The following is a 27,707-nucleotide window of genomic DNA, read 5'->3' as shown; positions in this document are numbered from 1 at the left end:
ACGCCCCCACTCCCCAGGCATGCGCGGCAGAGACCTGAGGACCAGCTGGCCATCAGGAGGCATGTGTGCATGAGCGGCAAAGCTGAACTGGGGCGACAGCTCGCGTGCTCACAGAGAGGGCGCTGCGTGCCACGTGTGGCACGTATGCCATAGGTTCACCATTATGGCTCCAGATTTTCAGACAGTAGGAATAGTACAAATTTATTATAGCAGCAAACTAAGGACAATGAATCCTCACATAACACAAGATTTTTGTAGTTATCCAGAGTTTTTGAGACATATCAAGAAGATTTTCCCCTTCTCCTGCCAAAGGTTTCTTCTGTTGTTCCTCCATATCTTATCTGCAGCCTGCAAGTGAGAGGAGTCATCCATAACTGCTGTTGCACCATAAGCATGTGGAATCTGTTAGGCTCTTTCAGCACGGCCTTGGAGGGAAATCCGGAGATAGCAACAGCCTTGCCTATCTTAAGGGAACAATTTCAGCAAATAGGATTGGAAGGTTGACACTAAACAACCTCAATCTTGCTCTGTCCCCCCCCCCCCTTATTTCCAAATTCTGTAAGGGTCTCCTGCCTGAACAGGGGGTTGGACTAGAAGACTTCCAAGGTCCCTTCCAACTTTTATTGATCGTCCTTTCCTGAAGGTTCTCCCACTCCCTCACCCGCACCAACAGCTGGGTGTAGAACCATGCCTACACAGGTCTTCTAAACAATACCAAAATGGGCACCATCCAAATTTGGGGAGAGGGAGGGAACCCTGCTGTAGAGGGCAGGGGCTGCTGCCCAGAAAGCATGCCTCTGGAGCCCCGATAGGTGACATTCCTCTAATCAAAGGAAATCAGAGAATGCAACCCTGTAGTATCAAATTGGGCAGGCAGACTCTATGAGAGATAGGCAGTCCCTCAAGTAGTGAAGCCCTAGGCCTAAGGCCAGTGTTGGCTGACCTTTTTGTCATTGTGTGCTGAAAGTGTGTGCCCGCTCGCACCCATAATGCAATGTGAACGTGACACAACCCTGCCCCCCACAACCCCACCAAGCCAAGCCCACAGAACCCAGTTTGGGCCTAGTAGGCCTCCCTCAGTCTCCTGGGACCAAAGACAGGCTGCGGGCGGGATGCTCCCTCATGCTCCCCCTCACCCCAGCATGTACGCATGACCCCCTCACCCCCCGAGCATGCATGTGCACCTCCCGCATGTGTGGCATAGACCTGAAAATCAGCTGCCTGGTGGGAAGCACGCGCACATGCACGGTGGAGTTGAGCTGGGGCGATGGCTGATGTTCCTGCAGAGAGGGCTCTGTGCCACAGGTTTGCCATCATAGGCCTAGGCCATGTAGGGCTTTATAGGTAACACAAACACGTTGAATTACACCCAGAAACAAACTGGCAATCAGTACAGCTGGAGAAACAGTGCTGGTACCTGGACATAACAAGTCATGGACATTACTGCCCATGTCTCTGTGTTCTAGACCAGTTGAAAATTCTGGGTGGTCTTTAAGGCAGGCCCACATAGAGAATGTTGCAGGAGTCAGGTCATAAGGTAAGTAGGGCACAAATGATGTCTGAAGGGCCCGCCAATCTAGGAAATGTGCAACTGGCACACAAGATGGAATTGTGCAAAAGCTTTCTTGGCCATAACTACAACCTTTTCTTCAAGCAGAAGCTGCAAGTCCAGAAAGACAAACCCACCCACCCCAATGGTGGGTTCCTACCAATTCGGATCGGTTCGGCAGAACTAGTAATGGTTTGATAGCCTGGGTCGCTGGAACCGACAGCTACCCAGGCCTGCCATGCCCCCGAACAGGTTCCCCGGGTGCCAGTGGTGGCAGCGCCATCTTGTTTTTCAGTTCTGCGCATGCACAGAACAATTTTAATTGCACTGTGCATGCGTGCCGTACAGGTGCACACGAGCAAATCGGCAGTAGTGCCTTCCGGACACCCCCCCCCCCCCGTCCCACAGATTTCATATCATCCTTGAAAGGGGAAATGCTATGATAAATTCATTTTATAATTCCCTCCTGTCCTTTGGAGAATAGAAGAATGACTTCTAGCATAGAGGAAGAGGATTAGGCATGAAGAACTCTTTGCATTTTCATGCAACTATCATTCTCAGGATTATTTCAGAGCAGAGGCTGAATGTGAACCAAATTTATTTGTAGAATTGATATGCCCTGGGAGAATTGAAGACGTCAGAGCTGCTTTTCCAGCAAGTTGCACTGAAAGTAGTCCATGATTAACGTGTTTTTCTTTGAAAGCCCCCCCCCCTCCCAGCCCCATGATTTATCTTCGGTATGTTGTTTATAACCTGGTAATTGCTCTGTTTTCCTCTTAGTGGCTGATTCTAAGCCCTAGCTTTGTGCAAAGAGCAAACATGATGTATCTAACAGAGCCTGAAGATGCATGTCAGTGATTTCCATGGGTTTGGGCCTGCCTTAATTCTGCACAATATCAAACTGCTTTAGATGGAGGAAGAGGAATATGAACACATTTCAGCAAGAGCTATCAATCCTATAACGGAGCATGTTCAACATTAGTAATACATTCCCATTTTTGTCAAGTCAGACGAAACTTAATCTTCTCCTCCCCAAGAGTAGCCATTATGTTCCCTCTAATATGAGCACAAAACCAGGGAAGCAAATTTGGATAAAAGTTCTTAACAGGTTTTGCCTGTTGGCACCGGGGAGAGAATGACATTCTCCAATAGAGTCTTTCCCAAGCAGCTGTCCTCCGGTTCAGCTTCTGGCTCCGCTCCCTCAAACCCCTCTCCATTGACCTTGTAGCCAAGGCTGCTGGGAACTGAGGCTCAATCGCATCTGAAGACAAGCCCAATCCAGTGCAATGTAGTAATGCTGTGGCTTTGCAATATACTATATTGCTACATGGGATGCTGAACAAGATGGATGAAACCATATACCTATTTGAGAAATGTTTGGGGAGAGTGGAAATCACTTGATCTCCTAATGCAGGGGTGTCAAACTCGATTTCATTGAGGGATGCATCAGGGTTGTGTTTGACCTCGAGGGGGCTGGGTGGGGTGGCCAGGGTAGGCATGGCCAGCTTGACATCACTCATTGAGATTCCCTTTCTGGCCAGGATGGCCTCCTGCAGCCCTCTGCCAGTGAAAATGGAGCCCGGGAAGGCTGCACACGGCCCTCCCAAGCTCTATTTTCAGGGGGTGGCAAGAGGTTGTCCTGGCAGGAAACGGAACCCAGGAGCCTGCGTGTGACCCTCCCGAGCTCCATTTTTGCTGGCAGAGGCACTGTGCGCTGGTCCTTTGCTGTTTCCAGGGCAGGCCCGTGGGTCAGATCTAAGCATCTTGCAGGCCGGATTAGGCCCGCAAGCCTTAAGTTTGACACCCCTGTTCTAATGGATGCCCTGTTGATTAGCCAAATAACCAAACTTCTGCCAGAACTCTCCAGAGAGAATTGCAAAGAAGACCCTTAAACCTACTACATTGCAAAGGAAGCAGAACTGAGCCAGATAATGGAGCTTCTGGGAACAAACCAACATTTTCTGCCGAGAAATGCAAAAGAGAGCAGGATCTTGGCTTTTCCCTGTTGGGGGAAAGTTTAATTGTAGTAAAAGGGGAATGGTTGTAAAAGAAAAACCTAATACAAATATTTAATCAATTCTATCCCATCTCTCCACCTTTAAAATAAAATTTTGAAAGGTCTGACAGTCATTTGTTTGTTTGTTTGTTTGTTTGTTTGTTTGTTTGTTTATTTATTTATTGGATTTATGTACTGCCCATCTTGTCCAGAGGTGACACTGGGAGGCTTACAAATATTGCAACCAGAAGTATTAAAAAGATAAAACAGTAATGACAACAATCATTACCAGAAGATTTAATCAGAAGATTAAAAGGGGGGGGGGAGAAACATGAAGACCAGAGAGGGAGGGGGGTCTTTTCTCATTATTCTCCTAATTGTTATTATTGGATCAATATTGTTCTCCTGCTCCAAGAGATGGAGAAATTATTTCTTGGAATTTGACAAAGCTCCTTTCGTCATTCTCCTTAATATGGAGCATGTCAGACTCCAAGTAATGCACCCATAACAAATAAAAGGCATTGCTTTTCCTCAAGGAACCAATTTATTCAGATACACCATCTTGCCGCTACTGGTGAAGAGCTCATACTAAAGTTCCCAGGCTTTTCACCCCAATATAAGTTTCAGTTTTCTCCAGTTTCCAAAACAATCTGTCATGTTGTCCAACCAAGAGGAAAGCTGGTTGCTTGGCGACTTCTCTACTCCTCCTCCAGTCAGTGGGCCATTGGACTGTGCATGATTCACCAGTTATGTTGTGGTTATTGAAGACTCCATCATCTCCTCCAGCTCAAAGCCGTGTCAAACTGAATTAACGTTAGAACACCTCAGGATACAAACGTTCCCACACCCACTTAACATTCAGGCTTGACAGAGCTATCAGATTGCACCGACAAAGCAACAATTGTTTGCTAAGACTAAGAGATATTGTACTAATGTGAAAACAATGAGGCTACTTGAGACTACTGATATTTTAAAAGAGGTTGAATGTGTATGAATCAGAGGTGGGTTCCTACTGGTTCGGATTGGTTCAGCCGAGTAGGTAGTAACTCGGCTGCCCACGCACCCGAACCAGTTCTATTGTCGGTGGCGCCATCCTTATTTTTGCTTCTGCACATGTGTAGAACAATCTCAATTGCAGAAATGTAATCCCCCCCCCCCTTTTCTTACATTCTGCGCATGCACAGATCTTTTTAGGTGTAAATGCACACACATGGGCACAAAACTTTTTGCGCGCCGAACCGGTAGTAATGCTGGTAGCAAATGACCTATGGTATGAATGGATTGATAGCTTAAGCCCAAGAAGAAAGTCTTTCAAACAGAGGTGGTATTCAGCCGGTTCTCTCCAGTTTGGGTGAACTGGTAGTAGCGGCTGCGGGAGGCTCTGCCCACCCGCCCTGAAGTAATGTGCAAGCAATGCGCATGCGCAGAAGGCATGCTCACATTTGCGAACCGGTAGGGAAGGTAAGTGAATCCCACCTCTGTTTTCAAAGTATGCAGGGAAATCTTCTCAGCTGAAATTAAAGTGGGGGGGGGAGCTTCCTGAAAAGTAGTAGATGGTTTTCTCCCAGTCTGTAAATGAGTACACCTTTCCCCTATCTGATTCCTAAATGTTCCATTGTCCCCAGACAGATAGGATCATAATGAAAGGTGTAGCCCAAGATAACTGGAGGTTACTAGGTAATGGTCAGGCAATTCTCTCCACCCTTTGAACACAGTCAATATATTTTGATATTTTATTTCCTGCAAGTAGTTTTCAGCCTCAGTTTTTCTATAATCACTCTATCTCTGCTAAGCTGTGGCTTGGATATTGTTAGGCATCTGCTTCTGATGACGTTGAACAGAGCCAGGATGCCAGGGGGGAGGGAGCTGAGAAATGCCTTATCACTCAAGGAGGAGCCTGCCCTTAACTGAGGACATTGCCAACCTTGGAAGTGATTAATGGTGCTCCCCCACATAGAAACTCAGGGTTGTACTGCAGATTTTGGTTTCCAAATCCTGCTATATAATCCTGCTATATAGGGCTTCAGTCAGACCCCATTTGGAGTAGTGTGTCTAGCTCTGGAGACCTTACCTAGAAAAAGATATTGATAAGATCGAGGGAGTCCAGAGACTGGCAACAAGAATGGTCTAAGGTCTGAGGGACAAAACGTATCAGTCAGTGGTGGGATTCAAAAATGTTTACTACTGGTTCTGTGGGCGTGGTTTGGTGGGCATGACATGGCTTGGTGGGTGTGGCTTCATGGGCGTAGCAGGGGAAGGATACTGCAACATCTCCATTCCCTCACCACTCCAGGGGAAAGTTACAGCAAAATTTACATTCCCTACCCACTCCAGGGGAAGGATACTACAAAATCCCCATTTCCTCTCAATCAGAGAATAGATGGGGGTGGGGCCAGTCAGAGGTGGTATTTACCAGTTCTCCCAACTACTCAAAATTTCCGCTACTGGTTCTCCAGAACTGGTCAGAACCTGCTGGTTCTGGTATCTCTCGTATCAGGAGAGATTTTGGAGGAATGAAATAGTTACAGCTTGGAAGACAGAAAGGAAATGGGGGACATGATTGAAACTTTTAAATATATTAAGGGTGTGAGTAAGGTTCTGAAAGGCAGTATTTTCAATATTATGCAAAGATCAAAAACATGGGGCATAACCTCAAACTGACAGATGGGAGGTTCAAAAGTAATGTTAGAAAGTATTACTTCATAGAAAAAGTAGTGGAAACTAAGAACCAACTTCCGGGAGAGGTAATGAGTCAATTACCAATAAATGAGTTTAAACATGCTTGGGATAAACACACGTCCATCATTCGACAAAAATTTTAAAAAAGAAAATTTAAAAAAAAATTAAAAAGAAAAAGAAAACCCCAAAGGACAGACTCAATGGACCACTAAGGTCTGGTAGAAACTAAGTTTCTACCATGTTTCCCTGAAAATACGACCTACCTCAAAAATAAGCCCTAGCCCTATTTCCCACACCTGTACCTAATATAAGCCCTACCCCAAAATAAGCCCTAGTTAAACCCAGCCAATTGTCTGGTTATACGAGGCGGGGCAAGGTGCAGGTGTAAAAATCAAGCTAAGGCAGGGGTGAGGAGGTGGAGCTCCCCTACGTGCCCCATACCTGCTTACCTTAGGACCACCACAGTGAGGCCTCCCACACCCCAACACCTGTTGTGCCCCTACCCAACTTCTTTGCATCTACTTGTGGCTGCTTGGGGCCAGATGAAATGTGGTGCATTGCGCTGGTGCTGCTGCTTGTGACGGGATGCCATGTGGGTTGCCACACCAGTGCCATGGCTTGCAGCTGAGCACTGTGCAACTCATCACAATGAGCCTTGCAGCATTCTGCCACGAGCAGCAGCTCCAGCTTGAGGAGCCTGCAGCGTTCTGCCATGAGCGGTGGAACCAGCATGGTGCGCTGCATGGTGTTCTGCAAGTGGGGGCATCGGCGTTATATGCCATGTGGCATCTGACTACAAGTAGCCGCAATCAGCTACAGAATAAGTCAGGTAGCGACGCAACAGGTGTTGGGGTGTGGGAGTCCTGGTTGCAGCAGTCCTAAGGTAAGCGAGTGAGACTTCCCCAAAAAATAAAACCTGGTGCTTATTTTGGGACTCAAAAGAAAATAACTGGGTCTTATTTTCAGGGAAACACAGTACGTCACTCCAGCTTCTTCTGCTGTCTGTGCCAAGACCGATGATGGGCTTCCTTAGGTAGGAGATGAGCTTTTGGATGTAGCAGTTTGAGAAAGAAGCTGCATGACTGACCTCCCCAGTTGTTTCTTTCCCAGGATCTGTTGCTGAAGCTTCTTTCACTGGATTTATGTGGTTGGCCCAAAGCTTCCCAGATAGAGCCCTTCCCTGGAGCAGAAGCAAAGAAGGAAAGGCTACTGCAGGCGTTTCCCTTTAACTTCCTGGTCTAGTCCGATGTTGCAATCTCACTCATTTAATCAGTGGCTCCTTGGCCCTTGCTCAGAAGGGGAAAAGCCACCAGAAGATCTGCTCCATTCCCCTCTTGCTTCTTGCAGGATGTGTAAGGAACTTGCTTCGATAGCTTTCTACAGGGCTGTCTTCGCCGAGTTGCTGATCACTGCCATCTACGTCTTTTTTGGCTTGGGGTCCGTTCTGGATTGGCCCGAGACACCCTCCATCCTCCAGACTGCCATCACTTTCAACTTGGCAGCAGCTGCAGCTGTCCAGATTGCCTGGCAAGTGAGTGGAGCCCACATCAATCCAGCGGTGACTGTGGCCTTCCTGCTCGGCTCTCGTGTCTCGTTGGTGAGGACTGTCTGCTACGTGGTGGCCCAGCTGGCTGGAGGAATTGTTGGGGCAGCCGTCCTTTATGCGGTGACCCCTGGGAATGTGCGGGGAAATATGGGCATCAACAAGGTAGGTTATCAAATTGGCATCTTTGACATGGGCATTTGCCTTGGGAACACTCCTCAAATAACCTACCAAGCGGTATGTATTCCAGCAAGCGTACCAACATTGACTGGAGTTGTGGATCTGCCAAGCATCAAACAGGGGTGTGGCTGTTAAGGTGTGAAATATTGTCACTGTGTTAGATTACAGAGGGAAGCTCGTCAGCAGAGGTGGTATTGTGCACACACACACACACACAAACACACACATACACACAAACACACACACAGAGATATATATATATACACACACACACACACCATTTGTGGGAGTGGCAGGCGAGCACGAATGGGGCTCTGCAGAGGTGGTATTCAGCAGCTTCTGAGCAGTTCTGGAGAACCGGTAGTGGAAATTTTGAGTAGTTCGGAGAATTGGTAAATACAACCTCTGACTGCCCCCCCCCCTCCATTTATTTTCTGCCTCCCGAGTCCCAGCTGATCTGGAGGGAATGGGGATTTTTCAGTAACCTTCCTCTGGAGTGAGGGGGGGATAGAGATTTTACAGTATCCTTCCCCTGCCAAGCCTGCCAAACCACACCCACAGAACTGGTAGTAAAATAATTTGAATCTCACCACTGCCCAGCAAATACAAATAGCTACAGTCCTACGTGAGTCTATGTGATGTATATTGGAGGTGGTGAGCCTTTGAGAGCTGTAAGCAATGAAATTTCATTTTAATGTATGCCGATTAGCGTACATTCAAAGTGACAATAAAGTTATTCTAGTTTGTGTCTAAGTCAATTGCTGATGGTACATCCTCTTGTAGAAGGCTGTGCAAAGCGTGTTCTTTGTTGGTTTACTAGGAAATTATTGGGAGAGGGAAGCTGATTATGATTTAAATCGAAGAGAAAGGATTAGCTGGAATGATGGCTTGATGGAAGAGTCCAATGGGAAGGATTATAACAGTAAGTTATAACAAAAACTCAAAGTGTCCTGGAATTAATTGCAACATGGATTGAATTATAAAATGGCTTCATGGTGGCTATAATAACATGCAATTCCATTTTTATAAAAATGGTTATTGTCAGGGTTGAGGGTATCTAGTGGAAACAGAATGTTATGGAAGCAGGATATACAGCAGGAATGGGTGACTTCATAAAACCACAACCTCCAATTCATCCCGCTTTGCCCTACAGACTCCCTAGGTTGGGTTGACAAAATTAACTGGAAAATGGCCAGTTTTTATTAGCATGGTTTATAGCACCTGGGACAGAAATTAAAGGTCAGAGTAGGTAGCTTCTTCTGAAAATGTGGGAAGTCCAAAAGATCTAACCAAAAGAAACTGAAGGGTGTCAAACTTCACTTGATTGTAACTCTGGATCACTGATACATTCGTTCGTGCAAATCCCAGAAACTAAACTATAAGACTGGGAAGGAAATGCTAAGACTGAAAAGGATTGTCCATGCTTGGACAATAACAATTCGAAAGGGAGATACAGGCTCCCATGTATGTCCACTCTAAATTCTAAGGTGGGGAAGGATAAGAATGTACAGCAAACAAGGGAATAAGAATGACCTATTATAAAGAGAATGGGCAGAGCAGAGGGTCAAGAACATTACTTTGGGTTCATTCATATACTGGGCAGATGGAAGGACCAAGGACATGGGAGATTCAGGGTTGATCTGGATGAGTTTGCCTCAATATGAATACAACTTACTGTTTCTCAGTGACTGGAAGGCATGTTATTGGCCTCTACGCACTGTCAGCCCACTGGGGAATTAGCTTCCACCCATCTTATCATGCTTAATATCAAGGGTGTTTTTTCTTCTACTTTGCTGTCTAATTTGCCTGCTGTACTTTATTGCATTGTAGGAGAACTCCCTCCACCTATGTACTGAGTGAGAAATAGCCCTTTTGTCCATCCAGTTAATGGATCGCCTTAAACAACTCCATATCCCTCAACCTTTTGTTGCACAGTGGTTTTGTAAATGAAGGAAATGTGGACTTTATCTTCAACAAATAAATGAGCTGGTCAGAGGTTGGAATTTTGCAGCAGGAACTTGTTAAGTTATGTTTAGCAACATCTAGAATGATTGGGTCCTTTGTTGACATGGTGGAAGGTGCAACTATTTAACAAGAGACAGAGTGGATAAAAGAGGCCAGTTTTGGGGGAGAGAAGTAAAACTAAAGGTAAAGGTAAAGGTTCCCCTTGCACATGTGTGCTAGTCGTTCCTGACTCTAGGGGGTGGTGCTCCTCTCCGTTGCAAAGCCAAAGAGCCAGCACTGTCCAAAGACGTCTCAGTGGTCATGTGGCTGGCATGACTACCTTCCCACCAAAGGCGGTTCTTATTTTTCTACTTGCATTTTTACATGTTTTTAAACTACTAGGTTGGCAGAAGCTGGGACAAGTAACGGGAACTCCCTCCATTATATGGCAGTAGGGATTCGAACCGCCGAACTGCCGACCTTTCTGACCAACAAGCTCAGGGTCTTAGCCACTGAGCCACCACATCCCTTTTCAGAAGTAGAATTAAATGTCATTATATCTATGTATTAGGAACAAACCTTATAAGCTCTTCCATGCTTATGGAGAGGGAAAGAGACTAGAAGAACAGGAGCCCAGAGAATGCAGGTTGCTCTTTCCCAGAAATAGGTTGACTGATGGATTATGTGCTACCAAATTGTTGTTAACGCTTAGCAACCCCATGGATAGATTTTCTCCATGATGATCTGTCCCTAACCTGACCGTTCAACTCTTCCAACTAAAACAGAGTGAGTGTTGTAAGATTTACAATGTACATTGGTACTATGTAATCAGAAGTGAAGACATTGGTGTGGGAGCCTCCTGCAGCTCTGGAAGTAGCAGGGCCTTGAATTAGGTAGGAAGGATAGAGTTTCTTTCCAGTTGCACCTAACCATGGCATCAACATCATATTTGTTGTGTTGTGCAGCCTTCTTTAAGAGGATCAAAGATGGGTTCCTACCAGTTCGCACCTATTCAGTAGAACCGGTTCTACCGAATTGGTTAGAAGAGGTTCCACCAGTGGACCCAGAAAGCAGGCCACACCTACAGAAGAGGTTCCAAAATTTTTTGAAACCCACCACTGGTCCTTGGATATGATTATTCTACACTATCATGCTCATATTTATAAAACTCAGTGCCTCTGTGAAAGGTAAGGATGACTACTGCGTTTGTGGTGCAATCAGAACATTGCGTGTGTTGAAGTTGTTTTAAAGCAAACCAAAGATGGCTTTTAAAAAACAAGTTTATATCATATTCTTATGGATGCCAGTGCTGTGTGTGAGGTAATTTAAGGTGGTTCTGACAAGTGTCATCGGCATCTTCATATCCGGTCACATGGGCGGCAAGCCACTCCCAACCAGTCACATGGGCGGCAAGCCACTCCCACAAAGGAGGCCACACCCAGAGAGTGGGTTCGAACAATTTTTGAAACCCACCACTGAAGAGGATGTACCTGTGAGGTTGCTTTCAGCATCAAGTGGTAAATGAAATAGGCTGAGATCACTTAGCTAATCATTCTAGACTAATCAACTAATTAACTAATCAAAGAAAGAGCCACACTAAAACTAAGGAGAAATTTCCAGATATTTGGAACAATTAATTAGTTGAATGTTTTGCCTCCAGAAATTGTGGATGCTGCAACACTGGAGGTTTTTTAGAAGAGCCTTTTGTCTGAAATATTATAGTGTCTCCTGCTTAAGCAGGAGATTGGACTAGAAGACCTCCAAGGTCCCTTCCAACTCTGTTCTTCTGTTTATTGTACTGGTGTTAAATTAGCATTTGGCCACTTAAGGTGACAACATATAATAGCAGCCACAAGGTAGGTAAAATCAGTTTGGGTTCACCACCCCTTAGTGTATGTTTGAGACCCACTTAGGTGAGCAGCAGTAGGTCAGTTCAGAATGGCATTTGCTGTTTGGTGTTTCTGGTCAGTTTTATTTAGCACCATGCTCAGTGGTGGGGTTCAAAAAAATTACTACCGGTTCTGTGGGCGTGGCTTGGTGGGTGTGGCATGGCTTGGTGGGCATGGCAGGGGAAGGATATTGCAAAATCTCCATTCCCACCTCACTCCAGGGGAAGGTTACTGCAAAATCCCCATTTCCTCCCGATCAGCTGGGACTCGGGAGGCAGAGAATAGATGTGGGCGGGGCCAGTCAGAGGTGGTATTTATCGGTTCTCCAAACTACTCAAAATTTCCTCTACTGGTTCTCCAGAACTGGTCAGAACCTGCTGAATACCACCTCTGACCACACTGTTATTGCACCAGTGTTGCTTGATGGTGCTCTACTGCTCAGCCATCAGGGCTGTAAATGCTTTAATTCTGAGTGGTTTGGCACAGGCGAAAGTACTGAAACAGTAGAATGAAAAGGTCCCATACTTCATGTGTCTAATCAGTATGATATAATTCAGCAATAAATCACAACAGGATAGGAATTGGCCATGAGCACAGCCAGTATTTCTTTTCTATGGATTTAAGAAAGGGTGGAGAATATCTGTTTGCAATAGTGGGAAAATTCCCAGAATCAGCTGTACGAAAGGCGGCAACAACACCGCCAAGGACACTAAGCCACTGAGATTTTTATATTTGGACAAGGATTAGTTAGCATCCATCACTCAATACCTCCCCTCTGACTTCAATATTTTCTTTGCTTATACTAAGGAGCTTCTGAAAATCTATGATGAACAAAATTGGTATCTGTTGGGAAACACCCAGCCAAAAGGAAGGAGGGATCAAGCAGGGAATTAGCCTTGAGTTGTCACACAGATGTAAGAGATCCAAGACTGATACACACACACAGAGAGATCCCTTCCCCAAGCTCTCTATCTGTTCCCAAGGGAAGACAAGCAGTCTGTGGACATTTCTTATTATAAGCAGAATGCAGCAATGGTACTTGAAATCTACACATGTGGATCTGGTCACTTGTGCCTGACAGTATGTGTGACTCTAAATGTAAGCAAGAAAAACAAAATGCACAGGTACAGTATAGGTGGTACCTTGCTCAACAGTAGTAACTGTGAGAGGGATCTTGGAGTCCTAGTGGACAGCCATTTAAATATGAGCCAGCAGTGTGCAGCAGCTGCCAAAAAAGCCAACACAGTTCTAGGCTGCATAAACAGAGGGATAGAATCAAGATCACATGAAGAGTTAATACCACTTTATAATGCCTTGGTAAGGCCACACTTGGAATACTGCATCCAGTTTTGGTCGCCACAATGTAGAAAAGATGCGGAGACTCTAGAAAGAGTGCAAAGAAGAGCAACAAAGATGATTAGGGGACTGGAGACTAAAACATATGAAGAACAGTTGCAGAACTGGGTATGTCTAGTTTAATGAAAAGAAGGACTAGGGGAGACATGAGAGCAGTGTTCCAATATCTCAGGGGTTGCCACAAAGAAGAGGGAGTCAAACTATTCTCCAAAGCACCTGAGGACAGGACAAGAAGCAATGGATGAAAACTAATCAAGGAGAGAAGCAACATAGAACTGAGGAGAAATTTCCTGGCAGAACAATTCATCAGTGGAACAACTTGCCTCTAGGAGTTGTGAATGTTTCAACACTGGAAGTTTTTAAGAAGATGTTGGATAAGCATTTGTCTGAAATGGTGTAGGGTTTCCTGTCTAGGCATAGGGTTCGACTAGAAGACCTCCAAGGTCCCTTCCAACTCTGTTATTCTATTCTATTCTATTCTATTCTATTCTATTCTATTCTATTCTATATATGATACTGTACTTTGAGGTAATAGCAAATCTTAAAAATCTGAAATGCTAAAGATGCCCAATCTGCATACATATTGCATAAAGATTCCTCCCCCAGCAATATCACATCTAGTGGGAAAACATCTATCAATCCTGCTTTTAATGTGGGCAGGCGATGTGGGTGATAGGAGGCAGTGTTTGATAAATGGCTAGACCAGAGGGTTTAGCCTTCTGTTAATATCTTAAATGAAATAGCAGCAAACCTATTTTTTCATCTACACTAGCGTTAAGCTGAAATGAGTAAAAAACATATGCAAACTAAAAGAAGGGGGGGGAAGGAAATAAAACCCTAAAATGCAAAAACAGAAGAAAAGGTTTAGAAGAAAAATAGAATAAATGTCATAAATGAGTAGCTTCTGATTATTACAGCAGATGTTTTGAAAAGTCACTTTCAATTGGTAGGTAGGAGCGGAGCAGTGGTGGGTTTCAAAAAAAATTTGAACCTACTCTGTGGGTGTGGCCTCCTTTGTGGGAGTGGCTTGCTGGCCATGTGACCTGGTGGGAGTGGCTTGCCGGCCATGTGTTTTCTTTCTTTCTTTCTCTCTCTCTCTCTCTCTTTCCTTCCTTTTGTCTCTCTGTCCCTTTTCCCTTTTTTTCTTTCATCTCTCTCTCACTTTTTCTTTCTTTTTTCTTTTTTTCTTTCTTTCTTTCTTTCTTTCTTTCTTTCTTTCTTTCTTTCTTTCTTTCTTTCTTCCTTTCTTTCTCTTTCTCTCTCTGTGTGTGTCTGTGTCTGTGTGTGTGTGTGTCAGTGGTGGGTTTCAAAAATTTTTGGAACCTCTTCTGTAATAGCAGTAGACTTATATACCGCTTCATAGGCCTTTCAGGCCTCTCTAAGCGGTTTACAGAGAGTCAGCATATTGCCCCCAACAATCTGGGTCCTCATTTTACCCACCTCGGAAGGATGGAAGGCTGAGTCAACCCTGAGCCGGTGAGATTTGAACCGCTGACCTGCTGATCTAGCAGTAGCCTGCAGTGCTGCATTTAACCACTGCGCCACCTAGGCGTGGCCTGCTTTCCGGGTCCACTGGTGGAACCTCTTCTAACTGGTTCGGTAGATTTGACGAACTGGTTCTACTGAACTGGTGCGAACTGGCAGGAACCCACCTCTGGAGCGGAGCCTCTGGCTCCACCTAACTTCAAGACATGCAAAGAGGGATATGTCAATATTTTCCCCTTTTGCTTCTTTCCCAAGCCTTCACCTTTTGATAATCCATAGTTAATCTCAATTTTCATTTCCATGTCAGATATCAAGAATTAATTTCACACTTCAGGCACTCTGAATTTGGACTACACTGTGGGATAGGAATATTTCTCAGCTACAAGAGAAGAGAGTCTATTAAGAAGTGGGAACAGTTGTATTGACTAGAAGGAGTAGAGATTTCTTATTACAAGCAATATCATACTAGGCCCATGATGGCGAACCTAAGGCATGGATGCCACAGGTGGCACACAGAGCCCTCTCTGTGGGCATGTGAGCCGTGGAGCGAGCAGCTCCACACGCATGTGTGGGTGCCTCCCACCGTCCAGCTGCATGCGCGGGGAGGTGGGAGGGTAACGTGCACAAGTGTGGGAAGTGAAGGGGTCACGTGTGCATGCATGGAGATGGGGGGAGCATGGGGGAGAGGTGTGGTGCCCCCCCCATGGCTTGTTTTTGGTCCCAGGAGGCTGCAGGGAGGCCTACTAGGCCCAAAACAAGGTGTGGGGGGTCACATGGGGAGTGCTGGGAGGGCATGCACGCACATGCGCAGGGCTGGGAGTATCACATGCACATTGCATTATGGGCGTGGGGGCAAGTGTGCTTTGGGCAAAGAGCTGTTCCAAAACATGAAGAAAGTTCTGAGTTTGTAATATTTCTCCATTGAGCAAATGGAGGCAAGAAGCAATGGGTGTTTCAGCCCCATTAACAATCGCCCCCTGGGGATCGATCCGTGAGTCAACTTCCTATCCACTGAACTACCCAGGGATGAAGCCCCAGCTGCACAACATTTTTATGAGCTCATTGTGAGAATTGTATCAAATGCTTTGCTGAAATCAAGATAAGCTATGTCCACAGCACCAACTTTGTCCAAAGCATTTGTAACATAGATAAAAATAAGTCAAACAGATTAGCCATCCCACTTCTGTCAAGCCAAGTCAGTGGAAGACCTGGCAGGAAGTCCCAAGTTTCAGCCATCTGATGTTGCGCTTAGTGACAGTGACTGATTTGCTTCACAACCACAGTGGAATTGACCTAAATTGAGCACGGTGATGTGATGTTTCACTTAACGCCTGTGTCATTTAGCAACTGAGTTGGTCGTCCCAATTTCAGTCGATAATGGAGGACTACCTGTTGAAAGACAATATGCATCACGTCAAAAAAGGGAAAGACTAATGTTGCATGGTTTATTTTCATTTATTTACTTATTTAGTTTGTCACTCGTGTACAATATATCAGGAATAAGAATAAACAAGAATAAAGAATAAGAACACAGGAAATGGGTACAAATAAATGGGGACAGTAGGACCGGGACGTTAGGTACACTGGTAGGCTTATGCAGCTACCATCTTAATCTTTTTTAACCTCCTCTCGGTAGACACAGCTGCACTGGGCATGAGATCCTCTTATCTTCGCTACCAGTTTGGTAGAGGGAGCGCGTGCATGCACAGAGCCTGTGTAATGATGTCAGGGTGGGTGGGTGCAGCCTCACCTCATCGCCACTACCAGTTCACTTGAACCGGTGCAAACCGGCAGAATACCACCTCTGAGCTGCACCCAGGGATTGGCAAGAAAAGCGGAACGGATGGTCTTTGAGCACAGCAGAAGAACGCTGGTTTCCTGGTCTCGAAAGGCAAACAGTCATGAAAACTGGAGGGATGTGATCACAGCAGGGCTCAGCCTTAATATGATGGACTTCAGACGGAGCAGACATTTGCCAGAAGCTGGAAAACATCATTTTATAACTAAAAATAAGAGGAAAGTTTAGAGTCCTTTTCAGCTGATCAGGGATGACTGCTGGCTTCCCCTATTGGAGAAATATAAAAGCCAGCTGTTAAAGTCACACGTTTTTCCACCTGGAGCCACCTGCATAGAACTATACATCCTTCAGGGTTCTCCCCTTAAATGTTGAGGTAGGAGGGACACCCCCCCCCAATGATGTGTTGGCATAAGAGGGATTCTGCTGTTTATAACAAAGTGCTCGGATTGAACTGTGGGGGATCCTGCATTTGCGTAACCTAAAACCTCTATAATAATCCTTTTTCCCAGGCAGAAAAGATGCCAGCCATATGGTTAAAGTCTCCTTCACTGTTGCTTCCTTCTCTGCCCTAGGTGATCATCCATATTTCAAGTGGACAGGCTGTTGCAGTTGAGCTCATCTTGACCCTACAGTTGGTTCTGTGTTATTTTGCATCCACAGATACCCAACGCAGTAAGGGCTCCCCTGCTGTCATCATTGGCATCTCGGTTGCCCTGGGCCACTTGGTTGGGGTGAGTAAATTAAGAGACGCTGAGCAAGATAAGAGTAGGGCTACCAGAACTGGCTGACGATTACTTGAAAATACACAGCCGGGAGCCCTAAGCAAGACAGGCGTTGTTTTATTTTGTTTAAAATGCGAGAGGCAAGCTTTTAAAATGATAGAGAGCGCTCTTTGGAGGGAATAGGCATTCAAAGCAAAATAAAAATCAATGTTGGAAATAAAAGAGAGAATACGCCCAAGCCAGCATTAGCCAGATAAAGCTGAGAACCCTTAAAAACCAGGAAGAAAGGAATAAGGCAACAGTTATTGTTTAAATTGCCTTGTAAACGCTAAGGGTTGGGGGCAGCTGGACTGGGCTCCTGGCTGAAAAGTTTGCCCATGTATAATGCAAACAAGTGAGGGGTATTTTCGGGAGAACATTTGAAATTAGCTAGTGGATCCTACGGCAATCAACGTTCTAAGCTTTTACGACTGTGTTCATAGATAATCCCACTACAATGGGTGGTGTGATGCACAACTGACATCACAAAGCTCACAGCACACCCCTGTTGGCCAAATATTTCACCCAGACCATAGCCTGCCTCAAACAAAAGAGACACTCTAGAGCAGGGGTGTTAAACTCGCGGCCTGTGGGCCAGTTGCGTCATGTGCTGGCTCCGCCACTGCCTGGTTTAACGAAGGGGGGGGGAGTCCCAATAGGTCATGTGATGCTACTGTGACGATCAAGTTTGACACCCCTGTTTTAGGGGAAAGGAAACTAGGAGTGGCTGCTTGAACCAAAGAACATCCAGTCTTCAACGTCAGGCTTAAGACTAGAAAGTTACACAAGCATTTTTTGCCAGTGTGTTGTTTTATATGGATTCCATCCAGTGGTGGGATTCAAAAATTTTTAATACCGTTTCTGTGGGCGTGGGCTTTGTGGGCGTGGCAGGGGAAGGATACTGCAAAATCCCCATTCCTTCCCCACCCCACTAACCTGTTTTCCAGTTCTGTTCTCCTGTTTGGGGCAACAAAAGAAGATCAGCTGGGAGGCTGGGAGGCAGCAGGGGCATGGCCAGCCTATTTGCTGGTTTTCCAAACTACTCAAAATGTCCACTACCAGTTCTCCAGAACTGGTCAGAACTGGCTGAATACCACTTCTGATTCCATCCCAACACTGTACAGGTAATCCTCGACTTACAACAGTTTATTTAGTGACTGTTCAAAGTTACAACAGCACCGTAAAAAGCGACTTGTGTCCAATTTTCTGCAGTTATGACCTTTGCAGCATCTGTATGTTCACGTGATCAAAATTCAGATGTTTGGCAACTGGTTCATATTTATGATGGTTGCAGTGTCCCAAGCACACGTGATCCCCCTTTGCGACCTTCTCACAAGCAGAGTCAATGGGGCGGGGAGTCAGATTCACTTAACAACTGTGTTACTAACTAACCAACTGCAGTGATTCACTTAACAACTGTGGCAAGAAAGGTTGTAAAATGGGGCAAAACTCACTGAACACATGTTTCACTTAACCACAGAAATATTGGGCTAAATTGTGGTCATAGGTCGAGGGCTACCTGTAGTAGTTTGGACTACAGTGAGAAAAAAATCTTTTGATGGAAGTGCAACATTGAAAGAGAGAATGGGGCTTCCGCAAGAGCTGCCTTTTCTAATCCTTTCTTCTGATTTCTCGTTTCTAGCATTACTACACTAGATGCTCCATGAATCCAGCCAGATCCTTTGGTCCTGCTGTCATAACTGGGGATTTTCTTCAGCAGTGGGTAAAACCCTCTTCTTTCTGTATCCTCATCCCCCACTATTCCAGGGTGTAGGTGGAAGAAAAGTGGGGTAAAGAATTATCCAATTGGCCAGACCCTGAAAGCCTAACTATCAGTAGGATTTAATTGTATGCACTATGAACTGTCGGAAGAAATGTCCTTCTGGGTTCAGCTCCAAGTGGGGGAAAAGACACTGGAAACATGGAGGCTGCTTGGAAAGATGGTTTTAATGGTGGGCCGGACCACATGGCTTGAGGTCCTGAACAGAAAAGGGGAATTAGATGCTTCCAGATGTTGGGTGAAGAAGAAAAGGGGAGGGAGGAGGAGCTTGCTGGGTTTTTTATACTCTCTGTTCAGCCCCACTTCTCTGTTTCCTCTTCCTGGGTAAGAAATGTATTCAGATTGGTTGTCAGACTCCCATGGGGCCATGCGGGGGCAACTCTTTAGGCTGTCTTGAGTCCACGTTTGGTTGAGCATTGCTTCTTCCCAGGTGCCCTGTAGTGAGATGGCTAAAGGGCTAATACTATCATGCCTTAATCCCATCACACTAGACCTGAAGAGGAGGGATCTTTGTTATGTAGAGTAGACTGGCTCAGGGCCCCTAATGGCCCATTGAGAAAGGTCGGGGCTATTAAGAGTGAGTCTGTTTCCTGCCTAAAAACTCCATTTCTGATTCAGGGAAAAATAATATTCTGCCTTTTCAATATTTCCCAGGCTATTTCATTTTTTCTAGGAGAGGGGTGGGTGCTGATTTCCTACAGAACCCAAGGATGAACTGCACTGGTCTGGGATTATTAAAACCAAAAATGACCATTCTGTATTACAAGTCCACAAATTTCTCTAAACCTCCCATAGAGTGCTGTTTAACTTTCTGTAGCCATCTGCATGGACTTACTGGCAGGTATTTGTGGGGGGGGGGGTATCATGGGATTTTAAGTAGCAAGGCTGCAATGCTTCTCAGAACCACTTTCCATAAAACTGATCAGGACTTTGTTTAGACATCTTAACTGTAGCTCAGTCTGGTAACAACTATATTTTTAAAGCTGGGAGGTGATAGCCATCTTCTGGTTGCATATGGCAGACCAGTTTTGGTCTCACCCACTTCCTAAGATTAAAATCAGAGGAGGCAACACCCTGGCGGTTGCATAAATAGTTTCAGTTGCTGGCATGAAGAATAGGGTTAACCAACTGTGGGCCACGGAATTCCAGATTTGTCCTATAAGTGGCAGCAAAGAGATACAAAACTCTCTGTAAATCTATGCTGCCCTCTGGTGGTGGTCTGTGAGGTTGCTAGTAGTAAAGAAAAACAGCACATAAATCAAGTGATTGTTTTTTTAAAAAAACACACACATATTCTTACTTCCTAAAGGGGCTACAAATGGGCTCTCTCTTATTCCTGGAGGCTTGGTGCCCTACAGAGGACAGGAGTCATGCCTAGAACATTTCTATCACAAAAGACAAAGCCTGACTTCCCCTCCCCCCCTTAGGCCAGGTTGACTTCCTTTCAAAGCATAGCAACAGAGCTGCCTAAGAAATGTTTCTGCTTGAGTCAGAAATGGGATGGTCTACATCTCTCCTACCACTCCCCATTCCACATGCAAAAGCTAACTGGGTTAGCAGTTAAATCTTCCTTCAATATTGACAGTGACGCCCTACGGTCTTTTCAGGCAATAGGCTGCTTTAAGAGAGGCATGGGGCTAACAGCATAGCTTTCTTCTTTTAATTTTCCCTTCCTAGCCTTTTCTTCCTGGGTCAGGGGTCGGCAACCTTAAACATTCAAAGAGCCACAAAGGTCCTAACCGGAAACCCCCTGTTCAATTCTGGAGCCAACCAGAAGTCCAGTTCCCCCACCATAGAGTCTCCTCCTAGCTCAGTGTCTTTTTTCCTCTGCCTGTCCTAACTGAAAGCCCTATCAGTTGTGGAGCTGACCAGTGACAGGGAGCTGCAGCAGAGGAATGAAAGAGCCACATGCAGCTCCAGAGCCGCAGGTTGCTGATCCCCTGTCCTAGGGGATTACTCGGTTTTGCTTAATGTAGAGCCACCTGGGAGCAACACACTCAAGCTGTCTACCACCAACCTGGCAGGGTTCTAGTTGCAGATATGGTTATTCACAGAAGTTTCTGACCTTGAAAGTTTCCAGGAAGGGATGAATTAAGATGGAAAATGTAAGAACAGAACTAAGTGGAGAGAGGAGTTGTAGATCGAACTTCCCTTTATTTTCTTGTCATTTACTTCCATTTTAACCTCAATAGTAGCTTATGGCTTTAAAGCAAGCCCTTCCTGCTTTGCATATCCAACTCTCCTTAAAGGAGCTTAAAGCTGAATTCAGTCAGCAGGCATTTAAATTTAGCTTCCCCCAGTTAAAGCCGGTGCTCCATTTGATACTGAATTCTGACTCTGGGAAATCTTCAGGAATGGGAGTTTGAACATTTCCTGACTTTGATCTTGCCAAGAAGACATTGTCCATCCAGGCCAGTGTTTCTCAAACGTGGCATCGTTGCTGGCTGGAGGATTCTGGGGATTGAAACCCGCACATCTTGAAGTTACTAAGTTTGAGAAATGGTCTAGATCAGGGGTGTCAAACTCACATTGTCATGTCGTTGTCACATGATGTATCATGGCATTTCCCCTCTTTGCTAAACCGGGGATGGGCGTGGCCAGTACATGACGCACCCAGCCCGCAAATTTGACATCCCTGGTCTAGATCACTGTATCGTATGCCAGGGTTTTTTGTTTTCACTTAGTGGCGAATTTCGAGTCCTCGTTGTGTGAAAATCTTGACGTACTTCAGCATTTTGGTGAAAGGATTCATAAAACGGGACAGATTCCATTTCCCCCCGGCTTTTATTTACATGGTCCATCTTATCTTAGTTTGTATCTGTCTTTAAATAGGGTAAGCTGTCTATCTCTGATACACAGCTATCTCACTCCCATGGATTGCTACTCAGTTCTTTCCGCAGAAGATGTCACAACATTGGAAGAGGTGGGTTGATTCACATGGCAGGACATAACTTTCCCAATCGGGAATGTCTACAGATCACAATCAAAAAAGTCAAGACAGCAGTCACAATGGTGATGGAAGCTCTTACCCAGTGTTTATATGGATTGCATATATCCCTGATGGCAAATCTTTTTGGCACCGAGGGCCAAAAAGGTTGCCCGGAAATGCGCACGTGCTTGTCAGGACCATGCTCCAGAAAAGTGGACTTTCGGGTTCTAGCACGCTGCACACCCAGCAATCAACTGGCTGGCATGCATGCGCAGGCCGGTTTTCGGCACTGCCACACGTGCAAAGGGACTGTGGTTCAGAAAAGCCAAACTTCCAGGTTCTGGCATGCATGCGCGCTTGACAATCAGCTGGCCAAGGTGCATGACACATGCCAGTTTTTGGCACTGCTGCGCACACAAAGGACAGCTGATCGTTACGTGCGCATGCATGCCAGAAACCCGGAAGACAAACAGGCAAGGCCACACATGTTGGGTGACATGGCTTTTTGTGCCACTTTGGGCATGCGTGCCATAGGTTCGCCATCAAGGGCATATATGGTGCACATTAAAAATTAAGACAAAGCTTCATTCATCATTGTTGCCATCGTCTTGATTTTTCTCACCTGTGATCCTGGTTGTAGATGTTAAAGGTTGTAGTGACCTGGGTTCTGATTCCAAGGCAATGAAAAGGAATTAAATCTTGGGAAACTGTGAGTGAAACGAATCTAGTGTAGATCTAGGTAGATGTAGGTAGATCCTTGATCTACCTAGTAACTTAGGTTCAATTCACTTCAGTTGGATTGCTAAAGATCATGCAGCATCTTTGGCTCGGAGCTCCTGACTTTGGGATAAATAAGGTTGTTGTTTAGGTCAACTGATGAGAAGCCTTCCTTGTGCTGACTTAGCTTTGATCTTTCCTTACAGATCTTCTGGGTGGGCCCCTTAATTGGTGCAGTCTTGGCATCTGTCCTTTACAACTTTGTCATTTACTATGACCATAAGCCCTTCAGCCAGAGACTGTCCATTCTCAAAGGCAGCTACGATGGAGAAGAGCTGAAGACGCAGGAGGAGAACGCTCAGAAAGAAACCCTGTCGTTGCCCAGTCTGGTGCATAGACTGTAGCCTCTTCAGTCTCCGTGGAGAGGAACTTTGGGATGGGCTCAGCAAGAGATGGATCTGTGGGTGGTGATCCCACAAGCAGCCGCTAGAGGGCTCCAGGTGCCTTTCCTCTGAAGTGTTGACTTGCCATGTGGATTTTGTTACATTCTCATCAAGAGGCGCCTGGCAGGAGCTGGTCCTTTGTTGCCCTGCGATTGGAAGCTGCCATGTGGGTAGCTTAAGAACTCTATTCAGGAAATTGAAAAGGGCTACTTTCAGTATAAAGCAAATATGAACCTGACGGCTATGAACTGCAGTGCCAAACGCGCAGCTTGCTTGAGGTTTAAACTTGTCTTTTTCCAGGCAGGTTTTTTTTCCAGAGGATAAGCAAAAGTTACTTGGATAAATAGCCTGGATGCTGGCGGGATCCTTAGGGGACGAATGAACCATTTCACCAATGCTGCATCTCATGCAGTAAAAAAAATGTAAAGGTTCCCCTCGCACATATCTGATAGTCGTTCCCAACTCTAGGGAGCAGTGCTCATCTCCGTTTCAAAGCCAAAGAGCCAGCGCTGTCCAAAGACTTCTCCATGGTCATGTGGCCAGCATGATTAAGTGCTGAAGGTGCACTGAATGCTGTTACCTTCCCACCAAGGTGGTCCCTATTTTTCTACTTGTAAAAATACATGCTTTCGGACTGTTAGGTTGGCAGAAGCTGGGACAAGGAACGGGAGCTCACTCCGTTACATGGCGCTAGGGATTCGAACCACTGAACTGCTGACTTTTTTGATCATAAGCTCAGCGTCTTAGTCACTGAGCCACTCCAACATCACGCTGCATAAAATTATGCTGCCTTCACTGCTGGGAAACAAGGAGCAAGAAAGGCAGATCTTGACCTGTGGATTTTCCTAGTCATGGAGAATTTTCTCTGAGCCTCTGTAAATCCCCCCCCACACACACACTGCACTTCCAGACAAGGGTTTCTCTCAATGGAAAAATGTCATCCCATCAAAGTAGGCAAGGAGTTGCTGCCTAGCGTAGACTTTCACTCGTCCAAAATAAACAGATAGTCCTCAGCTTATGACCACAATTGAACCCAACATTTCTATTGTTAAGTGAGACACTTCTTAAGTGAGTTTGGCCCCATTTGACAACCTTTCTTGCCACAGTCGTTAAGTGAATCATTGCAGTTGATAAGTTAGTAACACGGTTGTTAAGTGAATCTGGCTTTCCCCATTGACTTTAGCTTGTCAGAAGGTTGCAAAAAGTGGTCACGTGACCTTGGGAGAGTGCAGCACTATGAACCAGTTGCCAAGCATCCGAATTTTGATCACATGATTAAAGGGATGCCTCAAAGTTCGTAACTTTGAAAAAATGATCGTAAGTCACATTTTTCAGTGCCATTGTAACTTTGAATGGTCACTACATGAACTGCTGTAAGTCAGGATTATCTGTACCAGAGGTGGGTTCCTACCAGTTTGCACCTATTCAGTAGAACCGGTTCGTCAAATCTACCGAACCGGTTAGAAGAGATTCTACCAGTGGACCCGGAAAGCAGGCCACACCTACAGAAGAGGTTTCAAATTTTTTTGAAACCCACCCCTGGTCCTTGGATATGATTATTCTACACTATCATGCTCATATTTATAAAGCTCAGTGCCTCTGTGAAAGGTAAGGATGACTACTGCGTTTGGGGTGCAATCAGAACATTGCGTGTGTTGAAGTTGTTTTAACACAAACTAAAGATGCCTTTTAAAAAACAAGTTTACATCATATTCTTATGCATGCCAGTGCTGTGTGTGAGGTAATTTAAGGTGGTTCTGACAAGTGTCGTCGGCATCTTCATATCCGATCACATGGGCGGCAAGCCATTCCCATCCGGTCACATGGGTGGCAAGCCACTCCCACAAAGGAGGCCACACCCACAGAGTAGGTTCGAACAATTTTTGAAACCCACCACTGATCTGTACATGAAAATGGGATCCCTAGTAGAGCTGAGTCCAACCTCCAGCCCCTCAGAGCTTTGAATATAGTCCTGGGTCTTACCCCCAAATTGTCTTTAAATTCTCATTTGGATTATTATAGAAAGAGAATATTTGCTACACAGTGAATAATCACACCAACTTTGCTTTGTAGATTTCATTCACACTGAATGAAATCTATGTTGCTCTTGTGTGAGGACCCTCCCTACCATCAGTGAGCATGTGTTAAACCTAGATTGAGGGATCCTTGGTGCTCTCTGAGCCTGCTTGTTTTCTTGCAGACGTTTCATTACCCTAACTAGGTAACATAATCAGTGCTAAGATAATGAAATGTCTGCAAGAACACTAGAGGTGGGTTGCTCCCAGTTTTATTACCAGTTCACTCCATGGGTGCTTGAGTGTTCGCATGCTGCACGCTTTGCTGTTTGTTGCACGCTCTTCACATGCGCAGAACAATTTACAGTGAACTGCGAGCGCACTACTAAACAACATTCCGGCAACAGCAGCAGCAAACAGGGAACCAGTTTGGGGGTGTGGCCAGCCTGGGTTGCTGCTGGTTCTGCATCCCAGGGCAAAATACCACTACTGGTTTGGTAGAACTGGGCCAAACTGGGAGAAACCCACCTCTGAAGAAAACAAGCAAGCTCAGAGAGCACCAAGGACCCCTCATTTCAACCCTGAGCTACAAATATTCTCCTTTATTGGTTAAACCTCGATTAAATGAAAGGTTTCCACCCCTCCTCTCCCACCAGGCAATAAAAAGTAGAAAAGTCACCTCAAACTTTACTTATTTCTCAAATAGTCTAGCTGCCCATTTTACAAAAATCAATTCTGGGCAACCAACAATTGAAATAAACAAACATAAAAATAACAGAAATAAAGATGTAAAAAAACTCACATTCAAAGATAAATAAACACGTAAGCCTTAGGCGAAGGTGAGATAAGAATGGCGTCTCTGCAATGGAACCATCAAAACGTATCTCCAGTTCCTTGGGAGCCTCAGGCCTGATAATATAATGAGGTTATTGAGAGATTTCTGGAAATCCTTGTTTTATGACCACATTTGAACTTAAAATTTCCAGTTGTTAAATAAGTTTTGCCCCATTTTATGATCTTTTTTCCACAGTTGAGTGAATCATTGAAGTTGCTAAGTGAATCATGCCGTTGTTAAGTGAATATGGCTTCCTCCACGTTCCAGGTGTGTTTGTTGGAAGCCGGCGAGGGAAGTTACTGTGCAACTGGCACTTAAGAGGAAGCTCCCTCTTAGCCACCACTGCTTGAGCTCAACTCCTGGTGGCTTACAATTTCCATGGACTTTTTTTAAAAAAAGAAAACGTCCCAGCTCTGGATCTGTCCGCTGGTTCTCCCTCTGGATTAACCAGGCTCAACTCCCAGCTCCCAAGGTCAGTCCGAGAGTCTGCTGGATGTTGCTGAGCGCTCATCTCTTCGAATTAGCTCATTCAAGGGCACTTTGTGGGCTGTCAATTTATGACAGATGGTTTCCAGAAATGATGATGATCCCGGAGCTCGTGAACTTTTGACTATGGATGGAGAGAAAAAACTCCCAGTGCACTTTAAGCTCAATATAAACGTTTCATTTGGGTCAAGCCTGTCAGCGTCACATTTCACAATGACAGAACACTCACGGCTTCCATTAAAAGTGGGCATCAGACTGGGGTTCTTTTGAAAGCCCGTCATTCACGGGCTCTTCTCAGGGCAGGAGCTGAGCATTTTCTTAGACAAGGGAATCAAGGGAATCCGGCATTGCAAGTGGGTACCAAATGGGTAGGTAGTCCTCGACTTATGACCACAACTGAGCCCAAAATGTATGTTGCTAAGGGAACATTTGTTAAGTGAATCTTTTACAACCTTTCTTGCTGTAGTTGTTAAGTGAATTGTTGCAGTTGTTAAGTTACTGACATGGTTGTTAAGTGAACCTGGCTTGCCCATTGACTTTTGCTTTCTCAAAAGGTCGCAAAAGATGATCACATAACCCTGGGACACGGCAACCGTCATAAACATGAGCCAGTTGCCAAAACATCTGAATTTTGATCACGTGTCCATGGAGACGGTGCAACAGCTGTAAGTGTGAAAAATGGCCATGTCACTTTTTTCTGTGTCCATGGAGACGGTGCAACAGCTGTAAGTGTGAAAAATGGCCATGTCACTAAATGAACTGTTATAAGTCAAGGAGTATTTGCAGCCTAAGCTTTATGCCATCTATTTCCAGAGCTTTGTCCTTTGGGGTGCCTGGTTTTTGCCTTCACTAAAGCATCCTACTTGACAATTCTGCAATCTGGGTGGCTAGAATGAGAGAGGCAACCAGGGTTCCGGGGTGATTGAGTCATCTGGGATCTGAACTCAAATACCAGGTTCTAGTCCAGCGATGGCTAAGCTTTTTGTCCTCACATGCCAAACGTGTGCACTCACAGTAGCACTCATGCATGCCCACACCCATAATGCAATGCACGAGCGACACCCCTCCGTGACCCCCGCTCCCATGTGCATGCATGTGTGACCCCCCTTGCCCCAGTTTGGGCCTAGCAGGCCTCCCTGCAACCTCCTGGAACCAAAAATGGGCTGCAGGGTGGAGCTGTATCCTCCCACGGTCCCACGCCCCCCCGCCACATGCACACATGACCTCCGTCCCACGCATGCACACGCATTCTCCTGCATGTGCAGCAGACACCTGAAAATCGGCTGGCCAGTGGCAGGCGTGCACGCGCATGCGTGGTGGGG

General features: G+C 45.5%; 1 protein-coding gene across 2 annotated transcripts; it reads left to right on the top strand.

Annotated features, from left to right (window-relative positions):
* The first annotated feature begins 7,523 nt into the window (after positions 1–7,523).
* Positions 7,524–23,942, top strand: LOC106556933 (aquaporin-6-like). 2 transcript variants are annotated; one of them, XM_014075979.2, is made up of 4 exons: positions 7,524–7,932; positions 16,992–17,150; positions 18,823–18,903; positions 22,813–23,942. In XM_014075979.2, the coding sequence occupies exons 1-4, from the start codon at positions 7,573–7,575 to the stop codon at positions 23,008–23,010; spliced, it is 798 nt and encodes a 265-aa protein (XP_013931454.2). In that variant the 5' UTR covers positions 7,524–7,572; the 3' UTR covers positions 23,011–23,942. The 2 variants fall into 2 exon arrangements, with proteins under 2 accessions (XP_013931454.2, XP_013931456.2); XM_014075981.2 differs by lacking the exon at positions 16,992–17,150.
* The last annotated feature ends 3,765 nt before the right edge of the window (positions 23,943–27,707 follow it).

The sequence above is a fragment of the Thamnophis sirtalis genome, unplaced genomic scaffold (assembly GCF_051295495.1).
Source record: "Thamnophis sirtalis isolate CommonGarterSnake01/CBP01778 unplaced genomic scaffold, rThaSir2_p1.2 scaffold_3, whole genome shotgun sequence".
Classification (NCBI taxonomy): Eukaryota; Metazoa; Chordata; class Lepidosauria; order Squamata; family Natricidae; genus Thamnophis; species Thamnophis sirtalis.
The sequence above is the reverse complement of the archived record's forward strand: the minus strand, read 5'-3'. Positions and strand labels throughout refer to the sequence as shown.

Excerpts from the sequence above, each read along its gene's own strand:
- LOC106556933 (XM_014075979.2), top strand. The coding sequence starts at position 7,573 with ATGTGTAAGGAACTTGCTTCGATAGCTTTCTACAGGGCTGTCTTCGCC. Across the intron at positions 7,933-16,991 it reads GAAATATGGGCATCAACAAG|GTGATCATCCATATTTCAAG; the intron begins GTAGGTTATCAA and ends TCTCTGCCCTAG. Across the intron at positions 18,904-22,812 it reads GGGATTTTCTTCAGCAGTGG|ATCTTCTGGGTGGGCCCCTT; the intron begins GTAAAACCCTCT and ends CTTTCCTTACAG.